Raw genomic sequence first — 17,395 nt, 5'->3', positions numbered from 1 at the left:
TTCTGTTAAGTTTCTCAGGATCCACATAAGAGTGAAAACATATGGTATCTGTCTTTCTCTGTATGGCTTATTTCACTTAGCATCACACTCTCCAGTTCCATCCATGTTGCTACAAAGGGCCATATTTCATTCTTTCTCATTGGCACATAGTACTCCATTCTGTATATAAACCACAATTTCTTTATCCATTCATCAGTTGATGGACATTTAGGCTCTTTGCATAATTTGGCTATTGTTGAGAGTGCTGCTATAAACATTGGGGTACAAGTGCCCCTATGCGTCAGTACTCCTGTATCCCTTGGGTAAATTCCTAGCAGTGCTATTGCTGGGTCATAGGGTAGGTATATTTTTAATTTTTTGAGGAACCTCTACACTGTTTTCCAGAGTGGCTGCACCAATTTGCATTCCCACCAACAGTGCAAGAGGGTTCCTGTTTCTCCACATCCTCTCCGGCATCTATAGTCTCCTGATTTGTTCATTTTGGCCACTCTGACTGGTGTGAGGTGATATCTGAGTGTGGTTTGATTTGTAGTGAATCTTTTTTTAAATTATTTTTTGATGCAAAAAGGTGATTTTATTAAAGCACAGGGACAGGACCTGTGGGCAGAAAGAGCTGCCAAAACTGAATCTTAAAGAGAAGAGAAACTTTTATCTGGTCTGATATTTAAAAAGTCTTACTATTCTGTTAGATAAATAACTTATGAAAATGGCAGATTGTGCTCTCCCTTAAACATTTGTTCCTGGTTTTCCCTATACCATCAAAGCAAAAAATAGAACAAGCACCCTGGTTGGAACTAGAATAGGTAGGTATTTGTTTTTTTTTTTTAATTTTTTTTTTTCAACGTTTATTTATTTTAGGGACAGAGAGAGACAGAGCATGAACGGGGGAGGGGCAGAGGGAGAGGGAGACACAGAATCGGAAAACAGGCTCCAGGCTCTGAGCCATCAGCCCAGAGCCCGACGCGGGGCTCGAACTCACGGACCGCGAGATCGTGACCTGGCTGAAGTCGGACGCTTAACCGACTGCACCACCCAGGCGCCCCAGGTAGGTATTTGTTGAATGGAAGAATTTACTTTATCATTTAGGATAGTAATTATAATTCATAATTTTATTATATATCATTATAAATAATTACCTGTTACTCCTGGCTGGACCAAAGTAGCCTAAGAGATAATTTGTTGTTACAGTATTGCTTTTAAGTGATATCCCTAATCATTATCTATAGAACACGTTTTTTTCCTGCAGGGATAACTTGTGCTGCCTTATGTAGGCTCCTTCCTTTCGGTCAGTAGATTGTCTTTGCAAGATGGCTTCTGCAGTCCATGGCCTTGGAAGAGAACTCACTGGCAGTTCTTTGTAAACCAGGGGTGGTGAATTTTTTTTTTTTTTTTTTTTTTGTAAAGACCCAGATAGTAAATATTTTAGGTGTTGCAGCCCAAATGCAGTTTCTTTTTGCATATCTGTGTGTGTGTGTGTGTGTATGTTTTACTACCCTTAAAAAGGTAAAGCTCATTCTTAGTTGTGGCCATACACAAAATAGGCTGGATTTTTCCTGCTTGCCATAGTTTGTCAACAACAAGCGGAACTTCCACGGATATGAGCTAATGGTACCTCTCTAAGCTCAGAGCCGTCAACTCTGACAGTGGTCTCTTTCCAGATATCCTAGTCACTTCTTTTCCTCACCGACATAGGTGTCTCCTTAGGACTCTGTCACCTCAAATAGGAGCTTTTACTATTCTTCTATCCCTGTGTTTCAGGAGCAGGAGATTAGACAGGTGTCCTCTTTGCTCTATTGCCACTGCCACTTCTCTGTTCTTTGAAGTTCTATCACTGTCACCCTTTCCTTATTATCTCACCTCCCAGAAGAACCTTCTCATTCATTGAAGACTTTACTTGGCTTAGTTTTCTTCTCCCTTATTTTAATCATTTCAGTGAATCCAGGACCTTGTGGATAACAAATCTAAAATTGTGACCCTTTTCTCCACTCCATTCAGACACTTCTCAGTGGCCACACCCAGATACTTACTAGCTCCTGAAACTCCCATAAAATTCGACTATTCTGTGCTCCATTCACTATCTCCTATCCCCCTCCACTGCTGAAGTTCTGTACTTTGACCTCATTCTTTCATTGTGCACCACCTGTCTCCTGTTTTCAGATTCTTTTATGTTTTGTTTAGATTCGGGTTTTAGAGTTGCCTCCTGTCACATGCTCGCCATCCCTCTGCTCCTGACTGCATAGTATTCGTCTTTCAAAACTCAGAGGAGCACACCAGGTTATCTGTCTCCTTTGTACCTGTTGTTCCCAAGTAGCTCAGCATTTGTGGAGAGTATCGGGTTTTTCCATTCATGTTTGTACATCTCAAGTGGGTTCTCAATACTGCTTAGCAGTTTTACTGTGTACCTGTAATAAGTTCATTTTTCCAACATTTAGATAATTTTCACTACTTAAAAAAATTTTTTTTTGATGTTTGTTTATTTCTGAGAGAGAGACAGAGCCCAAGCAGGAGAGAGGCATTGAGAGAGGGAGACACAGAATCCGAAGCAGGCTCCAGGCTCTGAGCTGTCAGCACAGAGCCTGACACGGGGCTCCAAACCCACCAACCATGAGATCATAACCAGCCGAAGTCAGACACTTAGCCGACTGAGCCACCCAGGCGCCCCTCACTACTTTTTCATGTTCTAGCTTAGCTTTAATATTTGCCTCCTCAACCAACTTTCAGTTTATATACATCGTTGGACAATGAAACTGCTCTCCCCTTTCCGTCTCCCTCCCCTTCCTTCCCTTTCCATTTTATGGATGTAGCAGCTTTTCTCCTTTCAATGGCAAATACTCCTATTTGTGTCCTGGATCCCAATCCCTGTTCTCTCATCAGGAACCTTGAATCTCTCCCAAGTTTTTCACCTAATTTCTGAAAACTGCTTGTAAATCATCTTTGATTCTTCACTTTCTCTCTTCCATACCCTCCCAATTAAATTTAATTAGTCAGTATTTGTAGTTCTGTTTTCAGAAAGTCAAATCAGTCCATGTCCGGCCATCTCCACTCTTTGCCCTTACCTGTCACTTCCTCACTGGCCTTCATGCCACCATTCTTGTTCTTCATAATCCATTCTCTGGAGTTGCTGATGAATTTTTGAAAATGTACACTACAATATGCTACTCCTCTGTTCATCTTGTTATAGTATCATTCTGTCATTTCTTAATGGTATGTTTATTTGATGGGTATAATTTTGTTTCTAAACACTTATTTTTTCAGAACAGTTTTAAGTTCACATCAAAATTGAGGGGAAGGTGAAGAGATTATCTGCTCTGCCCCCACACATGCACACCTTCCCCCATTATCGACACCCCCTACCAGAGTGCTATATTTGTTACAACTGCTGAACCTACATTGACATCCATTATATTTGGGGTGAAATTCACATGACCTACCATGGCCAAAGAGGCCTGAAATAATTTGATTCCTAACTGCTTCTCCAACCTGTACTTGTTTCCACTTGCCCTTGGCTTATTGTACTGCAGGTACACAGACAGCTTCTGTCTATTCCTAGAATGGCCAAACTGTTTTCTATTGTGGAACAACTCTGCTGGCACCCTGAAGACCTTGTGTTTATCCATTTAGGCCAGGCTAGGTTCAGGCTAACCTGAGCCATGATGGCCCATGATCTTCCTGGAACACAAGGATTTGGGGCATGTGAGGAACTATCATGGGCCACTTCATGTATGCCTCCCTGTCTCCCAGAGAAGACGTGAGACAGTTGTCCTTGCCTCCAGATTTTGATGAAGTATGAGACTTTCCATTTTGAGTCCCTTTAGGGCATAGCTGCAGGCCACAAAGTTGCTTAGCTACAACATGGAATTAGTATCTCAGCAACAAGGTGCCCCACCCCTTCTGTTGCATTATAGTGTCCTCTTTCATGTCTCATGCCCCCTCTTTTTGTGTCTTTTCTTGGGACAGGACTCATGGGGCTACTGGTGGTTTGTCTTTCTTCTGCTATCACTGTAAATAATAAACTTTGTGACCCTAACAAGGACTTGCTGTTTCTACGGTAGCTGAATCTTGCTTGACAACCACTCGGGACTTTGGTTGTTGTTCCCATTGCCTGCATTGCCCTTTCCCCGAGTTCCAAGTATTTCTTCCCATTCTCTTGCTTCCTTTGGTATCTCTATCACATCTCCCAGTTTTAGGATCATTAGCTGAACACACAGTGACAATGACTTATGATCCAGGAATATTTGCTGTAATTCAGGAGGTGTGAGAAAACTGTAAGTTTGGATATCCAATGAGGCAGAATGAGCACATACAATTAGTCTACCAGAATGACCTGGAGGTGGCCTTGGGCTAGGCAGTGGGTTTACCCTGAATTCAGGTTTAGAAGTTGGAGCTTTGGAGAGAGACATTTTCTTCTCTTACCAGCAAACATCATAGATTAGAAATTGATTGCACAGTCTTTCTCCTATTATTTAGTATGTATGAAATTATCTAAATTTACTATTTTATTATGTCTGAATAGACAAATGCTGTTAAATTCTTTGGTATATCCAAGCCTTATTTATGAGACAGTCCTTTCTTTACATTACGATTTTTCCTCTAGGGTTTTGCTGTTTTGTTTTTTTGTTTGTTTTTTTAACAGGTTTTGAAAATCTCTTTAGATTATTTCTATTGGTTTTCCCTTGTTAATGCACCTCTTTATTCCCTTCTGTAATGTCAGGGTGAATCTGCCTGTGTTGGCTTTAAAGTAACTATGAATCTGTTCAGAAGCTGCTTAAACATCCAGACTGTTATCAAATCTTAAGAACTCAAGATTTTTTGAATGTCGCAGATATAAACCTGCAGAAATCCTGGTAAATTAGGCAAAGAGTACAGAAACCACAACAAAAATTTAGGTCACTTGTTTAATATACAAAGTCTTTCTTTCACAGATAATTATTTTCTTTTCCTTAATTCATCTCAGTACACATTATTCACAAAACAGTAAGTTGTTAATGCAAGAGAATTAGGTAAAACCAAAAAAGTACAAATGCTCAATCTCAAAAATTGCACACAGTTAAAATAATTTTTCCTCGTTTGTTTTAAATGTGATATCCAATTTCAAAATGGGCTTCAGATTTGGAGGAAACATTGCAGCCCAAAATAACAGCACTTCCTTTCAGCTGTATTGATATGTAAAATAGCACCTTTGGGCTGACTTAAGAAAAAAAAGGTTTTTATCTTTCTTAATTAAAGTGTAAGTCTTTCACAATTATTATATAACAACTACAATAATGAATAATAAGTTTAAAGAGCTCTACTTTGTTCCGAAATATTCATTGGCAAGGTAAGGAAAGGTAAACTGTCAGTCAAATGGAATAATCTTCCCCACCACACCCCCTTGGCAATTACAGTCTCTTAATGATGTCATTGCTCTAATGAGCTAATTTTCCAGCCAAACAATAGATGTTTTAGGGGTACCCAGGGACCTTTTGCAAAACAAAATAAACGAGGCTATCTCTGGGGCAATAATCATATGTAATAGCAGCTCAGAGTGAGATTCAAGCTGGGGATATTTTAAAACACTTCTTCAATATACACCTATCTTCAGTGTCTCCACTGCTATATCCCAGGTTGATGGGATCATTTTTGGATTTTTTTCATTTTTGTTTTACTTGTGTTTGTTCTCAAGCTTAATTGCCTTTTGGACTTCACTCTTTAAAAAAATAACTGGAATTTCATTGCTTTACAATTCAATCTTTGATACAATGAAAGTGAGAGTTCTTTTAAAAATTAACAGCGTAAATGTCTGTAGTTTATGGTATTGATACTACCAAATGCATGATTATAAAAAGCCAAGATTTTTAACAGAATTGTGTTGCCATTCTTCAATTTCAGTCCTTTGTTTCAATTCCATTTTTTTACATGAGCAGGAAAACATGCTTCAAAAAAACTGTCAGCCTGGAGAGTAGTTTTTGAAGGGTATATCCAGTCCACAACAGTATTGTCACAAAGCCAAGTCCTTTCACTGAAAGGGCAGTTGCCACACAAAATATGAAAGGAAATCAACATTAGGTTTTGAATGCATGTAATTATTTCAGATTGTTTGAACTATAAACAGCCATTATAGGAAAACTTTGTAAAAGATTTAAATTCGGGAGTTCAGGGTTTATATATGAAGTTCAGAAGAGTAATAGCAGAATAAAAAGCTGACTGTTCACCCTCTAGGGAGCTATATGTATTATTATATTCTCATTACAAGAAAGTCAAGGCTTTTGTAAGTTAATTTTGAGAATTTAGGTATGATCTTAAAACACTATGTCGTATTTTCTTGTTAAGACAGTAATGCTGATCTTTTCATTCTAGAAATATTTTCTTAGTGTTAGGTGTGACCCTTAATAAACAAGGCCTATTAGCCAGTCCTCTCCCATTGAGAAATGAGCTATGCATTTACCAATCTTTAGATCTGTACAGAATTTAAATAGTATTTTTGGTGGTAAAGTAAATAATCATTTTCCTTCCAGAGCAGACAAAAGAGATAACATTTCATTGCTTGCGGGTGACAGATTCCCTCCCACTTCCTTCCCCACCCCCCCAGGGAATATATGTAAACAACTTGTTCCCATTGCTAAACTCCTGGAGAAATGGATTAGTAAAAAGCTTAGGGCAATTAACAGAAAAATTGAATCAAGGTTAATCTATTGGGTGATATGCCATGGTTAAATCACCCAAAGCTTCTATTCATGAGTATTTATCTTAAAACTTTAAAATAGAAATTTAAGAGGAAGTTAATACAAATTTTAGTCTGTTTAAAGTTCATTAATTTTTTATTACACCACTTTTGCCCTTATTTGTGCAGAAATTTTGGTACACTTTCGTTAACTTCAACTGGGTCTTCCCTGTGCCTTTATTCCATACCCTCCGTAACAAGTTTTAAGAAAGATGTTTTAAACCTTTTGTTTTCCTGACTGACCAAAAACCTTACCACTTTTCTCATGTACATACATGAAATCACACACACACACCACACACACACACACACACACACACGACATTGTTTACCTTTTCTTTATTTCTAGGAATTGGGACTATTTGGACTAAGTGTCAGCCACTACTAATATTCATATCTTTCTCCTCATTAAAAGGTTATTTCCTTTTCCTTTCTTATATGATAATCCGTGAAGAACAAGCACACTGATAATTACAAAGTGCATCGATGTGATACCCAGGTTTGTGCAATGCGATACCCATGCTTTGGTCCTTATGGCCATCACAGTTGCCTTTTCACAATAATAAATATGACAGCTAACAAAAATAAATCACCTTTTAAAATGTAGAACCTCTTTCTTTGACAGGTCACTACATCTATAATCATTAATCTAGCTCACTGCAGAATCTATCATCCACGCTTCAGTTTTACATGAATATGCAAGGAGCACGATAATCAGCTGCACATCAAACCTCAACAACTCAGTTTATTACTTATCACAAAATCTATTCAGTATCTTTACTTCCCAGCTGAGCAGGGAAATGCTGTCAGCTTTTTCAAACAGAGTCTAAATGTTTAGTCATAACTACTCCTCTGTCAAGTTGATACCACATGTGGATTAAAAAAAAAAAAAAACTTACACATTTGACCTAAGAAAAATATTTAATTTCTGTTTCCCTATCATCTGTGCTTCATAGTAGCAAACAAGCTAATTTCAGAACTTTGCCACAGATCATTTCATCCTTCCCTTTTTTTTTTTTTTTTTTTTTTACCTTTTAGAGAAATGGTAAGTTCACCTAACTCAGGATGTTTAATTTGATGAATGTAAGTGCTTAATAAAACTGTAATATTTGAGAGACTCTGAATAAAAGAATGAATTGAGCTGTTTTTAAATATTCAACTGTTCGATGAAGCAGAGGTCCTGCCTCTAATTTTAGGGCTGTGCTATCCAGTACAGTTAATTCAAATGAAGATATGTTGTAAAGACAAAATACATACTGGATTTTGAAGACTTGGTTCGTAAGAAAAAGATGTAAAATATCTCTTTTAATACTGATGACATGTTGAAATGATATATAGTGTTAAATATAAACATTTCATTTAGTTTTACTTTTCTAATGGGGCTGCTAGAAAGTTTAAAATGTATGCATATGACATGTCCTGCGTTTGTGGCTCACGTTATATATCTGTTGGACAACACTGTCTTAAGAGGGACGAGATAAAATATAGAGCCTGTTAGTTGATTTCAACTTCTGTAGGTATTAACAGTGCTAATTACACCCAAAAAACTCTGAAAATCTTTTGCTCATGACTTAAACATAATTCTAAGTATTGATCTCTTCAAATGTGTATTGCATCTATTTTAAAAACATGCATCTGTTAAAACAACTGGACTCCACTATAGCCATAAAAATCTGTTAGCCGTCCAAAGTATAAATATCAAAATATGCATCCTCCAAGTTTGCTTCTGATATGACGTAAGGATAACGTAGACAATTTCAAGCTTAAAACCAAGTATGTTTCTTATTTCTGGATGAGAGAGTTAACATTACAAGGCCTTAGAAGAAATACACATTGCAATTCAAGTCTGTATTCTTAAACTTTGTCCTGCTATCGTGAAGATGCATGTGTCCATGTTGTCTTTCGTCATTGCCTGAAAGCATCCCTCGCTCCATTGGTTCTTAATTGTCTTAGAAATCACCTCTAGCAAATTTTTCACATTTCTGTATCACACTTTGGACTGCTTCATGGGATCCTGGTCATCGGTGCCTTTTGGTCCTTTCCTTTTTTGAGCAAAGTAAGGAAGAATGAGTCAGTAGGAGAAAGGAGAAGATAAAGGAGTGAATAATTCAGGATCACTTCTGTCATTTGTAGTGGCTAAGGGCTAGAAAGATACCCTTCAGTGAAGAAACTCCCAACTGTTTGTGTCACACCGGGATGACCTCAGGGGGGCCTCCCTCTGCAGATGGCAGTGAATTTGTACCTGTTTGTGATACAGGCACCACCACAGCATCTTTGATGTCCGTGTTTATGTTACACGAGAAATTCTTCTCCTGCTTTTTGGCAGTGTCTGGGCAATTTTGCACAAAGATCACACGGTTGTAGGCCTTCAGCCTGCGCCATAACTGAACGTAGACTTTACACTGTACGTACATGAAGACAAGACCTCCCGTGAAGCCAATGGCCACCACAACCAGTTTTGTCCAAAATGGCCATTCAAGAACACCTTTGAAATAAAAAAGAGAATGTTACCACCAAGTTGTTATCAATGGACTTGGTAATTTTTTTTTTCTATGACTCCTTCAAAAGACCATGCCTGCCTACTAAATTTTGTGGGTAAGAAATATATTGTTAACAGGCAGTAAAATTCTAACCAGAATTGCTTAATTGCTTTCAACTCTTTTAAAGGTACTGTTGAAAGTCTACAGGAAGGAGCTCACCTACCACTATAATGGTCTTATTTCTCCTTATAGCATCAAGTATGTGACATTAGACTTTAGATACTTACTTTGACATTTATTCCTTATAGTGAACATACTAAGTGAAAGAGTCCGTTTAAAATTCTTTTAAAGGATTTTACCTTACCTAAAACCTTAAAGGTCCACCTTAAAATCTTTTAAAGGTAAAGTAATAGGTACTTTTATAGGATCACCCTCATTCCCTTTAAAATTAAATAAAAAATGTGAAAGAAAGAAGCTGTCACATCTCACCAGAAACAATTCCTGAGTAAAGGCATGCATCAAATTTAGTGTTTTAGTCATTTTTGTTTCATAAGTCTTTTTGTCGCTGAGAACCACTTTCTTACATATCAATATTTTCTCTTAATTTCCACCATCATAACTACAAATTGTCTTTCACAATTTTTAAAACTATTTCACAAGAGTTTCTGTAGCTACAGCAATATTATGAATGTTAAATACACGACAGTCAGGAGTCCATCTCTTGCCAACGTCAGTATGTGTGGAGGGTATAATAGCTATCTACGTTCATGTGAAAGGCTTTAGTATGTTGGGCCAGGAAGAGTTGGTTAGAAATCCTAGTTTATGAGAGTTTCTGATTCTATTTTGGGTTTTTATTTACTTATACCAATGGATAGAGTTATAAGAAGTCCTACCTATATTTTGTAACTGACATATGCTTCATGCTTCTGTAAGAAAACAGACACAAGGGCTTGTTCAGCTCTTACCTTAGTTCTACCTCTGCAAGGAGAACAATCATCTGACACACAGACCGAGGGTAGACCAGTGGTTCTCAACAGGGGCAAGTTTTGTTTCCCAGGGGACATTGGGAATGTCTGCAGATACTGTTTATTGTTACGCCTGGTGTTGGGGTGGGGTGCTACTGACTTTTAGTAAGTAGAGGCCACAGATGCTGCATAAACATCCTATAGTGTGTAGGATAGCACCCCCCCCCAAACGAAGAATTATCTAGCCCAAAATGTCAGTAGTGCTGAGGTTGAGAATTCGTGTAGAAGATAATCATTTAAGCTTCTTAATTGCAGGGAGGATTCAGTATGTAGATCAGACATCTTGAAGTTCTCCAAATTTAGAAAGATTTTTGCTCTTGGCTACTATATTGATCCATAGTTTCTATGTGTTTGGAATGTTTTAACCACAGACAAGCTGGAGAAGACGTGCTTTATCTCCCATTTGGGGGAAGTCCCCATGGGTTACATCCAACTTTCCCCTCTGCTAAATCAAACTACCAGCTGTTCTAAGAGTCTGGAGGTTTTCCATTTCTGAGGCTTTGTCCATGATGTTTCTTCCCTCGGTTTTCCTTCTGTACTTCTGCATGTCTACTGTTCCACAAAAGCCAACTAAGAAGTAATTTCCAGCTGGAAATAAACCCGCATTCTTCCAGATTCATGTTATTTCTTCCACTTGTGGCATGTGTTAACTTTCTAACAAGTTATTTTTACTTTGGTACACCATAATCTTGACAAGCACAGAATTTATGTCTGGTTGGTCTTAATTTTCCACAGCGCCTTGCTCAGTAGATATTTCAAGGATGAATGAAAGCTTTTGAAGTTCCAACTTGGATTGCTTTGCCTCAGTGTTTTTAATATAACCAGAGGTGACAGCCTTTCTTCACTTGTCCATGAAGCCCTGCTTTCATTGGTGGATAATCTGAAGAATCCACTCTTGTCCTACCTCTCCTTCCTGAAATAATGGCTGGAACGCATAATATACTTGAGAATCTGGGCCATTTTCTCTAATTCTGGGAGACAGTCTGGTTCTTCCACTTTCTTTCACAATGTTCTCTGAATTGATTTTGTCTCCTCCAGTCATTTCCTTCGTATGTTTGGGAAGTCAGGGCTCCCAGTACATCCACCAACAGTTTAGAGTGTGCAATATCCCCCTACCCTACATCCAGAAGTCATTTGGGTACAAACCCACAGTCCACGTGACATCTTCTCTCAGAGACAGCCTGATCTTTCTCTTTGGTTTTGACTAAGTGGGCAAGATTTTTGTTTTCTATAAAGATATTATTGAGCAGTTATAAGATTTTACCTTGGAAAATTCACCTAAAGGACATTGTGAGAGGAGATAATAACATGGGGCTAAGTGAATTTCCAAGAATGTTTCCATTGGCAAGATGTATTTACCTCCTTTTATCGAGACTTAGTAATTTGTCTTCATGCTCAACCTTGTTGGACTCCTCAGTTCTATGGTGTCTTCTGTAAAGAAGAAAGAATGTACACAATAAGGGTGGTAGAAAAGTGAAGGCACAAAGTCTTGTTCCTTGTGGATCCTTTGTGTAAACAAGTAATTCTTGGTCCTCACTAATATATATTTGAAGCTGGAACCTGAACTTGGAAATGCCAAGAGCTCAAAGTTGTTTCTACCTGCCAGTTTGGAAGAGGAATTTGAAATTCAACTTGAGGCAATTCAACCATCTGTTCATTTCTCTGAAGCCCAAGGATCTATCTGTAGTTTTGCCTTTGTGCTTGGGATCTTTCTTCAGAAATTTCTGTAGGCTTAGGAATAAACTCTCTGTATCCCTACCTTTTTAATGTTACCTTTTAAACATTAACTGGAAACTTGCTTGGAAATTCTTGGGTAAGAATTGGAGGAGCTTGGAAGAGCAGATGTTCTGTCCACAACCATTTTTTAAGGAAATGGAAGTCTTCTCTTATCCCCTATAATAGGTAAACCTGACTCATTCACTGTCCATATTGTCATGCCAATCCTCCATGAATGGCCAGTACATTCTCAAGCAATCTCAACATATGATTATTAAATTCTTCCAGGCCTCCTCTTTTTTTTTTTTTAATTTTCTTCTTTATTTTTTAAAATTTACATCCAAATTAGCATATAGTGAAACAATGATTTCAGGAGTAGATTCCTTAATGCCCTTACCCATTTAGCCCATCCCCCCTCCCACAATCCCTCCAGTAACCCTGTTTGTTCTCCATATTTGTGAGTCTTTTCTGTTTTGTCCCCCTTCCTGTTTTTATATTATTTATGTTTCCCTTCCCTTATGTTCATCTGTTTTGTCTCTTGTCCTCATATGAGTGAAGTCATATGATTTTTGTCTTTCTCTAATTTCACTTAGCATAATACCCTCCAGTTGCATCCACGTAGTTGCAAATGGCAAGATTTCATGCTTTTTGATTGCCGAGTAATACTCCATTGTGTGTGTGTGTGTGTGTGTGTGTGTGTATACATATATATATACCACCTCTTCTTTATCCATTCATCCATCAACGGACATTTGGGCTCTTTCCATACTTTGGCTATTGTTGATAGTGCTGCTATAAACATGGGGGTGCATGTGTCCCTAAGAAACAGCACACCTGTATCTCATGGGTAAATGTCCAGGCCTCCTTTCTGTAAGGGCATGTGTATGATGCGGTACTGGAGGGCCAGCTAAACAACCAACATGCTAGTAGGTCTTCTGTGAAAGGCTTAAGGTGGTCTGTAGATTCGTCCTGGGTTATGGTATTGAAGATTTTGCATAGAGTTTGATGAATGTGTGGTGCTACCAGAGCCACAGAAATCAGCCCACAATCTGTAGGGAAATTTATATTTAAAGAGCAAATAAAAGCACTCTAGACAAAGAAAAGCAAATGGGCCTTTCAGCTCATCATAGACTCTTGGGAATCTGAGTCTGTGCAAGATTTTTCTAGCAAGCCAGAGAGGAAAACTGGGGACTCTAGGTAAAGTTCTATAAATACTTGAATAAAAATAAAAATGAATGAAAGAATAAAATTTATAAATTATTTTCTCACATAAAAAGGTCTTCCAGATATTCCTCACTCTATTCTCCATTGGGGTTGGGTAAGTAGACATGGATTGGGACTATTTAAAGGCATTTCCCCTTCAGGAACCTGAGACTAGAATTTATTGATCAACAGGACCACTGCCACTGACCATCTCTTACCTTCTTTATAATCACTTTCTTCATCTTCACTCCCAGAAGGCCCTCCTTCCTGGCTAAGAAATACCCTGATCCCAAAGGATTCAAACTTTTATTCAATTTCTTTGCAGACCAAACCCCAATAGGATGTTCCTTATTATGCTTCTCAAAGGCTGTTTTCCTGTGTAAAGTCCACACCCATTCTTAAGGATCATGAGTTTTATTCCCAAGAATCAGTCACTCCAGTCTTTATATCTTCATCTGTCCTAATTCAGAGTGCTATTTCATTTCCTTCAGGTATTGACAGCCTGTTACCTGGTATTCTCTTTGGTCTCAGTTTCCTCTTTAGTAGCTTGTTCAAAAATACTCCCACTTGGCTCATGCCTCCCTGTAACCGTGTCCTTGGGTAACCACCCCCTCCCTCATTGACTCTGGATGTGGCCACATGACTGGTTTGGGCCAACAGGACAATAGCAAATAGGGCACAACAGAAACTTCAAACGTGTTCCCATTGTGTGTGTGGTTTACTCTCTTGCTACTTGTTTAAACACTGCACTTGCCATGGGAAGAAGACAGGGCCAACAGGTCCTATGTGACGAAAAACACAGCTCAGTTGTTTCTGTCATCCAACCAATTGCATGCCCATTGCCAGGCATTTGGAGGAGGCCAGCCTTGATTATACAGCAGCCAGCCAATGTGTCAGCTGTTTGTAGACACATATGTGGATGCTGCAGAGAACAGCCAGCCAGGTCCTGGCCAGGAGGAATGCCCAACCGACCTGCAGAATTGGGAGTGAAATAAATGCTTGTGGTTTCAAGTTAGTAAGTTTTGGGATAGTCTGTTATATAGCAAAAGATAACTGATATATCAGTTAAAAATGGAGATATTGGTAGTATTTACCTCACAAGGTTGCTAGTGTGGGTTAAATGGGTAGTTCTTGACATAGAAAGTGCTATGTAAATATAAGTTATAATATATATGTAAATATAACTTATAAGTTATAAGTGCTATGTAAATATAAGTGCTATTTAAATATGGATGATTTAAATGCTACACACCTTTCGCTGATAGAGTTGTAGACTAAATGCAAAGCTTTCTGGTGCCTATGACTAAGACCTAACTTCAATGGGCTTCAACCTTTAGATGTCCCATCTGGACTCCAGGGCAATGAAAACCTCCACAACTAGGAGAGGAGAAAGTCCAGTTAGCTGCCAGCCAGGCCAATGGAATTAGAACTATACCTCCTCACTCTGGGCCTCTGGGCATCCTTCCCAATCGGGAATTCCCTTCATGGAGAAAAGCTCAGAAATCTCACTGTGTGTTGTTAGGAAACATTTATGCCAGACTTTCAGACCACAATGACAATGGTTTGTAAGCTGAGATGTATCCACTTTCAGACTCTTCCAGACTCATTTTCTAGCTATATTGTTTCTCTGAAAATATGTTTCTTTTAATAGAACAGGGTCCCCAGCTCTCTCCACTGGAGAAACACATGCAGGGTCACCTGTAACATCTTGCTTCTTGTTCAAATTGGGTAAACCACAGGCTCCTGGGAGGGTGTTCATAATAAAGCTGAAGATGAGGCAAATTGCTTACTTCCTCATCTTTAAAACAGTGATCCCTAAAATCTCTTCCTGCTTTTAAATTGGAACTCTCAAAGTATTCTGCATATCTTGTGTAGATCATGTAACTGGAGACACCTGGAGTGTGTCTAAAAAGGCTTTTAAAATCCCCAAACAGCAGAAGTGAACCTGTCTCATTTAACAACTGCAGGGACAATATATATTTAGAAAAAGCATCTCATTGGTAAGTTGGGATATTTTTGGCTGGGTGCTTAGGTTATGCAGAGTTATGAAATGTGTTTGCGTAGGGGTGTGTGTGAATGATGGGGCTAAGGAGATGGTTTTGTCCTTTACTTTTGTCCTGGTTGCTTCTCTCCTGTTGCTTAAATCATTAAAAAAAAGAAAAAAAGCTCACACATTTGTAACATTTTCCTTAACTTGTTTTAACGGTGGTAGTCACTGTGAGTAAAGATAAAAATACAAAAATATATAAAAGTATGAGTATATATAAGAAATATATAAATATCGGGGCACCTGGGTGGCTCAGTCTAAGCATTCAACTCTTGATTTCCACTCAGGTCATGATCTCCCGGTCCGTGAGATGGAGCCCCATGGCTTGGCTCTTCTCTGACAGCATGGAGCCTGCTTGGGATTCTCTCTCTCTCCCTCTCTCTCTGCCTCTCCCCTGCTTACCTTCTCTCCTCTCTCTCAAAATAAATAAACATTAAAAAAAGGAATATATAAATATATATAAATTATACAAATATATATGTGTGGTATTTGTATAAACACGATGTTTCCATTTATCTGATGCGAGGTCAAGTTCATAGTATCTTTGAAAAATGTATCAGAAAGCACCTTTGAAGGGTATTCAGTCCAACTTCGTTTTTCAGATGAGGAATCTGAGCTTCAGAGTGACTATTTTATTCAGCGTAACTGGTCCGCGACCAAGGGCAGAACTAGAAGCCTGGGCTTCTGACACGTAGCTCAAGTCAGTGTTTATCATCTTTGGGTTATTAACAATAACAGTGCATACACTCACTTTAAAAAGGAATGCTTAAACAGCAGTGCTCAAATGGAAAATATATGGATTGCTGGGAAGTGATTTTTAACACCCACTCGAAGCAGATGTTAACAGCTAACGAGTATGGCACAGCCATCGTGCCTGTCTGCTGGGATCAGCCACAGCTGGCAACATTTTTTGAACCTCTACTCATATTAAATCCTCTCTGAATAATGAAGCATGGCCCCTGCCCTGGAGATGCTTAGAGGCTCACAAGTGGGGCAGGCATGAAAAAAAAAATTCGATTTGTTATGCTAGCCCCTTGTGGTGTACACATTTACACAGTTCTAGGGCGAGATTAAAATTTGCACCTGCCATATGATTTCACTTCTGTGTGGAATCTAAAACACAACAAGCAAAACAAACTGAAAACAGAAAATAGACTCTGGACTCATAGATACAGAGAACTGTGGTTGCCAGAGGGGAGGAGGTGGGAGAAAGGTGAAACAGGTGAACGGAGGTATAAACCTCCAGTTATAAGTAAATCATGGGGTGAAAAGTACAGCATAGGGAACACAACCAGATTGTAACAGCTCAGTGTGGTGACAGATGGTGACCACACTCAACTACGGTGAGCATTTTGTAATGTATACAGTTGTCCAATCTCTATGTCGTACACCTGAAACTAATATTGTATATCAGCTATATACTTCATTAAAAAAAATACTCTGCACCTACTGTCTAATAGTATAAATTGTTGTGTTTTCCTGGTCTGTATTTTTGTGTTTTGTTTTCAACACACAAACAGTATACTGAAACATTTTTCTAGAATATGTAAAGATAAGGCAGGAGGACGTTGTTCCCCCAAATTAGAGTTAGTAATGGGTGATTGTGTTAAAGTTTCGAGTACCAAGTCTTTGATTTTTTTTTTTTTTTTTTTGTCATTAAAGGCAACAGAGAGAGAAGAGAGAGAGCTATCTGGGGGCACCAGGCTTATTTAATCTAAAAGAACAACCATTAAAAACATGAAGGATTTTTTTTTCCCCTTTCAGTATTGTTATTACAGTTCAAAGAATTTTGCTGTTTTACATTCAACCTCAGTTCGGGTTGAAGAAGGACAATTTGTTCCTCTTCCAATATTTTTGAAGGTTTTCGAAATGGATTTAAAATATTTTGACTTTTAAATTTTGCAGTTTTTTCAGACGTTAAAAGTAAATTCAGGCTCAGCACTCACAGTCCCAATGCCAAAGGGAGATTAAAATAATAACAACTCATACAGATGCCCACACTACCTACAAATGTGTACTTTGGGAAGTCAGGCTTTAAATACAGTCTGAACATAAGTACAGATGGTACCCTTTGCAAAAGTCACTATAGTTTCCATCTGAAATTATCCAAGTTAGGTAGGAACTGTCCCACTGGCAAGTGGGTCTGTAGGAAGTCATGGATATGGTTTCCTGATGAATATCTTGCTGCCTAATTCAGAAGCTCTGAACACCAAAGATAAAAGTC

The 17,395-nt window shown here is 38.4% G+C and overlaps 2 protein-coding genes across 7 annotated transcripts in view; one reads left to right on the top strand and one right to left on the bottom strand.

The window, feature by feature from the left end:
- Positions 1 to 17,395, top strand: part of TMA16 (translation machinery associated 16 homolog) — a 76,275-nt gene that overhangs the window by 29,157 nt on the left and 29,723 nt on the right. The gene's annotated exons all lie outside the window — the stretch shown is intronic.
- MARCHF1 (membrane associated ring-CH-type finger 1) overlaps positions 4,882 to 17,395 on the bottom strand; it is an 889,619-nt gene continuing 877,105 nt past the window's right edge. For all 6 annotated transcript variants that reach the window (XM_040471208.1, XM_040471222.1, XM_040471216.1 and 3 more), the window contains one exon: positions 4,882 to 9,185. In XM_040471208.1, the coding sequence (XP_040327142.1) occupies positions 8,887 to 9,185 (299 nt within the window). In that variant the 3' untranslated portion in view covers positions 4,882 to 8,886. The remainder of the gene's footprint in view (positions 9,186 to 17,395) is intronic.

This window comes from Herpailurus yagouaroundi, unplaced genomic scaffold (assembly GCF_014898765.1).
Source record: "Herpailurus yagouaroundi ecotype Mexico unplaced genomic scaffold, PumYag 28, whole genome shotgun sequence".
Lineage (NCBI taxonomy): Eukaryota > Metazoa > Chordata > Mammalia > Carnivora > Felidae > Herpailurus > Herpailurus yagouaroundi.
The sequence above is the reverse complement of the archived record's forward strand: the minus strand, read 5'-3'. Positions and strand labels throughout refer to the sequence as shown.